General features: G+C 40.5%; 1 protein-coding gene across 1 annotated transcript in view; it reads right to left on the reverse strand.

The window, feature by feature from the left end:
* Positions 1-9,421: 9,421 nt before the first annotated feature.
* thoc3 (THO complex 3) overlaps positions 9,422-9,964 on the reverse strand; it is a 3,302-nt gene continuing 2,759 nt past the window's right edge. The window contains exon 6 of the mRNA XM_035668704.1: positions 9,422-9,920. Within this exon, the coding sequence (XP_035524597.1) occupies positions 9,757-9,920 (164 nt within the window). The 3' untranslated portion in view covers positions 9,422-9,756. The remainder of the gene's footprint in view (positions 9,921-9,964) is intronic.

Genomic DNA, 9,964 nt, shown 5'->3' on the forward strand with positions numbered 1-9,964 from the left:
TTAAATTAAATTAAATTAAAATTAAACACAGATGAGACGCTCCAGTGGATCGGGAGTTTTGTCAACCTGCTATTTTCAGGGTGAAGAATGAGCATTCTTGATTTATTTCAGTTGATTGTCGCTGTGAAAAAGTATCAGTACTTTATCTCCTTCCTTTTTTTTCCTTCTTTGTTCTTTAGCTACTTTTCCCTTCGCCCTAATTTTCTTTCCCTCTGCGTCTTTCCATACTCTCTCCTAAGTTAACTTCCTTCCTTTTGCCCCTAATTTCTCCCTTCTCTACCTTTATAACTGCTTCTCTGCTTCCTACCTTCCTTTCTTCACCTCTTATTTTTGCTTTTCTTCCATCTTTTCTTCCTCCTCTATTGTCTCTTCACCGCCCTTCTCCCTCCTTTATCTCCTTCTCTATAATTCCTCCTCCTTCCCGCCACAGTAAAAGCAGTCATAAAGTATTCAAAATAAAACAGTGAAGCTGTCCGATGGATTCAATCTCGGTCCAAGAGCTTTACAGTCGATCCAGTTATTTAAACTGCTTTCAACTAAACTTGGAGAGGTGTCACTGTTCTCTCTGCTGTCTACAGAACAACACAGACTGGCATTCTGGGTAACATAGGAATCAATAACAGGGTGGGAAAATGAGCAAACGAGACAGTAATTATAACCCTTCATCACAAAATAATGAAGACAAAGACAGTGAAAGACCCAGAATGTGTCACAACCTGCATTAAAACCCAGGTTAACTTCTCTCTGAGCATCTGCTCCCGGACAGGTTGACTAAAGCAGCTTCTATATTTGTGTTCACTATTCTCTGTTTCCTCTTCCTCTTCCTTTGCGGTACTGTGTAACAGCTCTGATTAGTCCATTAGTCACAGAGAGGAGTCCAGTTTATCATCTGTGAACGAGCCATCGCTCCTGCTTCGCTGAACGATCCATCATTGTTGTTAGTTGCTTGATTTGTTGGAAATAGTTGAGAGAAGAAGAGATAAAATGAATTGCTGCAGCGTCTCTTTCTCATTATGGCGGTAAAACAGGAGACGGAGGAAGGGCAGTGGTCGCAGGAAACAACTTGTAAAATGTTGAGTTTGAAAGAAAACATGACGGAGAGTGATTGGGTTAAAGTAGGAATTCCTTGTTGATAAATGTTGGATTTGTGTGTCGAGTTTGATTCAAGAAAGAAATTCCAACTTCAAAAAAAGAGAAAACTGTGCCACTTCAGGCAAAATATGGCCAGCAGAGGGCGACACAAGAAGTCAGATTGTATTTAATCATATGAGCAAATGTCCCGACTTCTCTCTTGATTTATGAGCTCAGTGAACTGTTTCCTGATGACTTTTTGGTCTTTTCCATACAGCATGATGTTCATAAAGCAGGGTATGCTTTAGAGCGGGGCTACCTTGTGATTGACAGCTCATTCTCAGTGAGTCCGTCNNATGCTTTAGGGCGGGGCTACCTTCTGAAAAACTCGAAACTCAGATCAAACTGTCAAACTAGGCAGTGCTGATCAAATATGGATCCAGATTCTGTTAGTGCGTTGACTATTTCTCTCCTCAAATCTGTTCACAAACATACCTTTTGTGTAACATGATAAAGTTAAGGATGCAGCAGGCCGCCATTTTCTTCCTGCTCGGAGACGGAAGATCCAAACCAAGCGCCACCCAACTAGCAGTAACAGGCGTAGCGATGCGTATGCCTCCTCAGCTCCACGCTCTCGTCCAAATATGGTCACTTCTGGTTCCAGAAAAATAAAAGATTGTAACAGCCATAATTGATGATCAATTGATCATGTCAAAATATATTTGTATATAAATAACTGTATATATTGATTTATTTTATTTTTATGCTATTCTATCAATTTGATGATCTTTTTCTATGTGTAGTATGAAAGAACTACAACTTTAATTTCATTATACAACCTGGTGTCGATCACTCGATCCTTCTCTCTCCTCCCCCACGAATGCATCACGGCATGTCCATAGGTACACTGGAGGCAGCTGAACTACCCCAGTCAGTGACCACAACACATGATTGTCACCTTAACCGCAGCAGGCTTCTTCCTGTCTTAACATCGTGGCTCCACCCCCTTAATTATCTGCACGGGTGCACCTCATTTCACTGAGGACTGTGGCCTGGTCAAAATCCCAACACAAACTACAACACAACACACTGAAAAGAATTGTGCATTTCTATATTAACCTTGTTTAAGTTTTTCAGTACACACAGGACTCTAATAGTTTGTATTCAACAGCATTTTCTTTATTATTACCTCTTCCTCCATCTCAAAACAAGGGTTATTGAACTAGTTTGCAGAGTGAAAAATGACCGAAGTACTCGCTGTTAATCAACTGGGCGAGAGGAAGAAATAAAAGTGTAAAATCTACTGTCTGTAAGATGGATGCTGCTGTCCACACTTTTCTCCCTCTCTCTATTATCCTTCCCTCTTTACTTTGTGCAGCTCTCTCCTCTGCTCGTGTGTGTTTGTGTGTGTGTGTGTCCTCATGCTTCTTGTCTTTATCCGGAGCATTTGGCTCAGCCAGCCGAGCGTTGCCGCTGTCAGCAGTTCACTGCCTCTCCAGAAAGAAAAGTCCTGACTATGGCACTTCTAGTTAAAGCAGTAATCTGCGACCTCGATGCTTATTCCCCAAGGTCAAAACCACAAATTAGAAACCTGAACGTCTTGTATTGTTGTCTGTGATAAACTCTCAGAGTCCGGTGAACCTGCAGCTGTAGCCTTTATTTATCCAGGGATGGTCTGCTGAGCACACACATGCTGCTTCCTATACAGTTTCTCCAGGTGGAGATAAATATGACACGTCTCTTCTCTACCTCCATTTATTCAGCAAAACTAGACGGAGCAACATGTTCTTTTTCAGGCCCTGTTCCATCACATTCACACAGAAGCTGCCCAGCGCACCCACTAGTCTTTGTTTGCCACCATCCTCCACCTCCACAACAGCACCAGATTTGCTTTGATTGGCTCACGTTTATGCTTCATATGCAAGTTATTGTGTCATTTAAAAAAAGAAAATGGAGATTCCAAGAGAGAGTACACCCTTTTCTGGGATTGTTTGGCCTAAAAATTGCAATGAATGATTTCATGTTTTCAGGCATTTTTGTTGCAACAAAGTTGTAAGAAAAAGGGAAAGTTGCAAAAATAGTTGCGATTTCTTTGGTATAATTCATTAGGCAACTTGCTAATCACTATTAGTTTGGTGTCGTAAACGTATTGGTTGAATTAATTGTTACATTAGCAACTTCGCAACTTCCTGGAGGGACTGTGTTGTACACAATCAGGCTGAATAATGATCATTAAACAGTGTACGTGACCAGAGAGCATTATTGAACCACAACGGTGGTTATATTGAACAGGTTTAGACTGCGATCAGTCGATAGTATGTTCAGCTGATATTCTGTGATCCAGTTCCAACTGTGCTAACCTGAGCCTAACCTTCTATTTCTATTTTGAAGTTTTCAGATAGCTCTGCGAAATCAACATGCCCGTTCATTGCAGCCTTTTTATAGGCATTATTGTGCACTTGAACGCTTGACGCTGAAACAAGGAATCTGCTCCTGTTTGAATCTGCACAGATTTTGGGTCAAACGTTCCCGTTTCTTTTACCAATGGCTGCGGATTTCTGTTGTTTTTATCTAACTGTAGCTCAGAGGGATCTTTGTCCCTTCCTGCCCTTTCAAATGTCAGTCTGGTTGAACCCATGTACAGTGTTTTGTCCTCTGAACCCTTCATACAAAATAACATCTATTTGTAAAGAGGACGTTCTACAACCTAGAAGCATGAAAGACTATTAAAAATGATAGAATAGTCCTCTCAGCCAGCTTTTGTGGCAGGCGATTCTAAACCTAACATTATATTTATTTATCCAAAGCAACTTGCAATAAGTGCATTCAACTACTATGAGAATACAACCTTGAAGAAATGGCAAAAAAAGTACATCAAATATGCTGAACCGCTCCAAGTGCTACGGCGTTTGAGAGCTCTGACAGATAGTTAGAGGACCTTTGAGCTATTATTTTGATAAATATAATATTCCTAAATGTCAAGCATGAACATCCATACTCGAAGGGTTAAAGACCGCCTTTATAGAGCAGAGGACATAAATCTTTCTGATGCAAATGGACAGAAGAAACCTGAAGATTTGTGGAAATATTAGCAAACAACATTCTGGATTTCTGAAAGGTCGCCTGTGACTCATCTGTCCAAAAAACAAACCAGCTTCATTCAAATTCAATAATGAGAGGCCAAATGAATTGTGTAAAATGCCCTCACCTGATGCATATCCTACATTCTTCATTAATGTCTGCAGCGACTACTGAGGTAAACAATAACAATAAACATTTTCAGTGACACCCTTTTTCTCCCTGACTGAGTTTGTAGCTGTCAGATGTTCATATTAGAAAACCTTTGATACTGCAGATGCTATTCAGTTCATAAAAATACAATTTTAAGGTTCTGGAGATCTTCAGGTGGATGCACAAGAGAGAAAATGGGGGAATTTAGTCATTTTTGGGCATATATTATTCATGTGAATGTAAGTGAGAGCTGAAAGAAAAAAAAGGGTTGTAGCAACTGAAAAATAACCCCTTTTAATAGCATCTTTGCACGGCTTTGATTCACCACAGGTCCTATTTCAAAAAATCAATCATTGTAATCTGGAGACAGCAATTAACTCTCCATCCAATAATTGCCTTACGAGGCCTGTGTGAAACATAGACGAGGCCGCTCAGATCCGGTTTCAGCTTCATGTCCTCTGTATCAGTCAGTCATAAATGAGGTCATCAATTAGCTAGACAGCTATTTGTTACAATAAAGACAATGAAAATTAACAATATGAAGTAATGCTGCAGTGTATAAACACAGACATAACGAGACTCACTTCAAAGCTGAAAGCCAGAACTTTAAAGAGCAATAAATGCAGCTTTAAGTTTGGTTTTAGGCCCTAATACAGACCTCATTATTCAGGCAAATATCATTTTACTTTAGAAAAAATAGTAGAAATGTTAATCTTGTGCATCTCTGCTCCCCAATCCTAAAAGAATCTGTATATTAAAGATGACCAGGGTGCCAGATTATAGCATTTATATTGTGATTTGTATTACAGATGTAATCTGTAAAATCCCAGTTGCTACTTTGTGCTAATCGTTGTTCTGCACACTACTTCGCAAAAACTTCAAAACTTAGTGAGTGTGGAAACCATTTTAAACTTTTCAGTAAATAATTTCTGTTAATCATATCATATTTCTTTCCAAGACATTTCAAATCAAGCTGGACTTGTAAGATGATGAAATAACAAAACTAATTATCCCATGGGAATTATTTCTAAAAAGATGTTTTCACTCTTCCCCCGACTGCCTTCGGTCAGAGTTTGACTACATTATATGGTTTGTTGACCTGCTTGGTTGAAGTTGGTCCGTAACAAACAGACAAATGGTTCGTCCAACCACCAAGTATTTTTTTAAAAGTGCCAATCAATTTCCAATGACGACTTCCTCAACCGTCTGGAGCACTCACGTTATCAGGGAGAAGCAGTTTTTCAGTTTTAAATAGCCTTTTGGTCGTGTTGTGTTTTTCTCCCCTCGAGCTGAAATAAAGCACATTTTGTCACCTATCAGGAGTGTGAGAGCGAGTGACCAAGCATCAAAGATTCTCATCTCACCAAAACTCCAAAAATCAATGAGGAAGCCTGCGGTCAATGCAGCACAGCAATTATCCAGAATGGCCGGAGTGCCCTTTAACAGATCCAGAGACTAATTCGGTTTGACTGAAGCAAATGGACGGGTGGGTCTGATTATCTCTCCGCATGCAGCTGGCCTTCCTTAACACACATATGAATACACACACATACACACACAGGGGTAAATACACAAATACCACGTCAATGATACACTCGTGCACATGTCCGAACAGACGCACACTTACACACACATACACCTTGTCTGAAAGCATTAGTATCTGAATGGATTGACCAGCATGCCTGAGCACATCTGCGCTCCGCCTGAGGACGATCACCTTGGGAAAAGTGGATGTTCAATGAATGAGGATATTGATCAGCGTGAAACCGGATTTAGGCTGCAAGCTCACATTTGACACTGTTCCACTTGTTGTATGTTTGAAATGTGAAGCACATTAAGACAAAATTAACATTAAAAGGCTGTTAGATTGCAGCAGCAGCAAAATAATTATTAAAATATACTTGTAGTATAATAAAAGTCAGTAAAATGCTCCTTGTTAGTGTGTATTTGATGTTTTTGGATTCATTTTTACTGCTGTAGGAGTTTAAGGTTGAGCTCATTTTAACTATTTTATATACTGTTAATCTACAGCAGTGCATCATATTCCATAAGATCGTCATATGTTTGTATCGTGGCTGTCATGTGAGAATCATGTGTCTCTAAAAAGTCAATTTTTCATGTGAGAACGGCAACAAACTGTTTTTAGCCTTACCTTCCGGTGAAAAGCTCACTTCTCCAGCCTTAAGGCCACCTCTAATTAGCAATATTATCTTTTAGACCAATAGTTAGGGTTGTTTGAACTCTGACATCAAGTTACATTAAATTGCACAATTTCATGCTGGAGTTATTCCAACTATCCATTTTATCTGTAATGGAGCATTGAACAGCAAATGGAGACACTTTTGGCCCATTGCTGGGCCTAAGAGCGCCGTCTAGTGCGCTGTGGAGGTAGTGGTACTGCCAAATATTACAGTTTTTGGTAATTAACAAAGCTAGTTATTGTTATATCGAAATGTGTTTAAAAAACAATTCCCAGATATAAAAAGTGTCAAATTGAAACAAGGTATGTTTGAACATCACCACTCCAATCCCGACACATAATCAGGGACACAACTGGCTCCAGTTGAAGCTCCAAAACGTGTAGTGAGGAGCCTGAATACATCACATTTGGATTCATGATCACTGAAAAACGGGAGTCTTGTTTTTTTGTCTAAAAGGAAAAATAATCTTGTCAAGCATGTTTTACATTAGAAAAGTAATCTGGCTTTTAAGAAAATATATCAATAATTTTGTCTTAAAAAGATCTTACAGCTAATATTGAGCTTGATTTAACCAGTAACAACAATGGTTGTATCATATTCCAGTATCCAGATTATTTCATTTTAAGAGAAAGTTGTCTTCAATGTTGGAAATGAAGCAGCTGTATAGTTTTTCATTGTTTTATTTTTGTTATGCTGTTTGAAGAAATTGTGTCTTAGATTTAGGTGCAAATAAAGTGACCAAAATACTTACTTTAATAATCTTAAATAACAATGCTTGTAATAAGCACAACTTCCTTACATTAAGGTCCATTACAGCCTTTCAGTGACTGATTTTTATGAATTGGTTTTAAGAATTCTAGCCAAGCAAAACAGGCTTACCCTAGTGTCAAATTTTCTTGCTAAATTCAAGAAAATTTTATTATATTTAAGAATATTGGGCTTGTTTCTAGGAGGGCTGTTTTTGCAGTGATGGCGGGCAGTGTGTTGAATGTGGTTACATGCTCTTACAACTTTTTTTTCCTGTTTTTTTTTTCCCTATTTAGGAAGGTGGTCCTTTTTGATCAGAAGTGGGTCTTCAGTTACAATATGTTGAGAAAACGTGGTGTAGACTGACTCACTGTTGTTACAGTAAGAGAAGAGGAACACTTATCAACAGAGAATATCACAGATTTGTCCTGGTAGCTCTTCACCATCTACATACCTAACAGTTTTCAGATTAAATGTATTATTCTGACTTTGCTATCACTACCAGCAGTATTTAATACCATTCTTTATCCACTGAGCTTTAGAGCCACATCAAAGTGCCAAAACAGCAGCGATTTATAGGCCAGCGGTAAGTGGAGCGGTGAGGTTGCTCCATGTAGATCAGACCATTAAAAGTCAAATCAGATAGACTCTCCTGCCTATCCAACGAGACCAGCAGATGAAGGAGACCCTGCAGGCAGCTGTATTTGATTTATCATCCCAAGATGCTCGCTGGCAATCACGTCCATGGATATTGACCGACCTCTTCACAATGTCTCAGCTACAATAAATAACAGCTGGGATCAGCGGGGAAACTGATGGGATGACACGCTCAAGGGCCATCCAGCTACATCCGGCCACAATGCTAAATTCAACAACAGGTGCTTGACTCGACTGATGTGCACGTTGGCTCTCAAAGGGTCTGTCCTGTTCCCCCACATTCTGAGGTATTTTGAAGCAGTGAAAACACCAAGTTGTACCCAACTGATCGCCACACATATTCACAAATGAATTAATTACCTGGAAGACGTCCATGCAATTACCAACAAAGGTGAGTCAGCCCTCACCCCACAGGAAGCTTTTGTGCGCTTCTTGGACAGCACAGCTCTCATGTGGTGTGGAACCAAATTCAAATTAATTAAAGTAGGGCCTGAGGAGTGCCTTGTGACATCCTTCCTAAGATTACAGGAAGCTGTGAGGCGAAAACATCCTGCCGCCTGCTGTCCGAGGCTCCAGGGAAAGGGAGCGACCACCTGTCACAGGCCCAGGCCGAGGGCCTCGGATCTGGGCTCACACTGCGTGCGTCTGTCACGACAAATGGAGGATGAAGTGGTCAAGAGGAAACGGCTCAGACAGACAGGTGATGGTTGATTTAGGGTTAGTGCTGGTCAGAGTCAATTCCTTGTTCAGAGACGAAGAGTCCGAACCACGCCCACTTGTACATAAAGTTACGGAGGCTGAGGAGGCTGATGTGTTTGAACAATATATGACTTTCAACCAACTGTGAACCTATTGTGACGTCACCCATCGGTTTGTGGAGTACGTAAGTGGAGAACCATCAGCCCAAGCAGCCAGTCACATAGAAACCAAACAAAGAGTTACAACATGAACAAAACTGATGTTCTGGAGCTGCAGTGAAAGAGGAACCCTCCATTATATGAGCGGTGAACTGTGTTTAATATTTAATAAGTAACACCAATACATCAATCTGCTGCTCGGGTGCAGAGGCTGCAGTGTTTTCTGGGTGCCAGTGTGTGTGAATAAAGGGGCTGCGGGGTTTTGTGTTTGTGTACATGTTGATTTCATCTCCCCCTCCCACCTCCTCCCACCTCCTCCTTTCATAATCCAGCACACACTCCCACGCTGCAGGCAGGCAGGGATGGATCAAGGTCCACAGTAATTAGAGACTCTAGCTTTACACAGGCTTTATAGCAATACACATTAACGCATGTGATTGATACTGATAGCAGGCACACACAACAGTTCCTTTTCTACATTAGATTGAAACTGAATTTATTCCAGAAGCCATTGCACCTCAAAAATCTGAATTTGCACCTCAGAGAAGTTCATTAATGTGACTTTTCCCTCGGGATAGATAAAGTATCTATCTATCTATCTATCATTAATATGGCATAAAAAAACAAAAATTAATAAAAAGGGCTCCAGACACAAGATTTATAAAGAGACCAAGTTTAATATCAAAACACAATGCATATTTAACATAAAAACAATATATTACAGCAATGGGAGTTGTGTTTTTATCTGCGTATAAAAACGGAAGCAGGCCCTTTTAAAGGAAACTTAGGACAGCTGCGCCATCTGCTGGTGGCGAAAGGTTACTGCTGCATCAGCAAGCAGGAGCATCTGTGAGGCTGTGCCCAGATGTTTTCAATGTTTCCTTTCATGTGTCCATGTGATCCTTCCTTTACTTTGCTCTCTCTTTAGGTCTGACTGATCATAAGGAATTTGAGCTAACTAGTTCTTCCAGGAGAACCTCGGCTGACCCGTCTCAGGAGTCGTTGGGAAGGCCGAACAGTTTGACGGTGCCCGCCTCCCGGTTGTTGTCGTATTTGCCCTCCTTGTCGTCGCAGGCGTAGGCCAGCAGCGGCCTCTTGGGGTGCCAGGCGACAGTGAAGGTCGGAGAATCACACTGCACCTCCCACAGCTTCTCTCCTGAAAGTGAAAAATACACGTCAGATTGTTTTAAAGCAAAAAAC

The sequence above is a fragment of the Morone saxatilis genome, unplaced genomic scaffold (assembly GCF_004916995.1).
Source record: "Morone saxatilis isolate NCDOM2014 unplaced genomic scaffold, NCSU_SB_2.0 Contig22, whole genome shotgun sequence".
NCBI classification, from domain to species: domain Eukaryota; kingdom Metazoa; phylum Chordata; class Actinopteri; family Moronidae; genus Morone; species Morone saxatilis.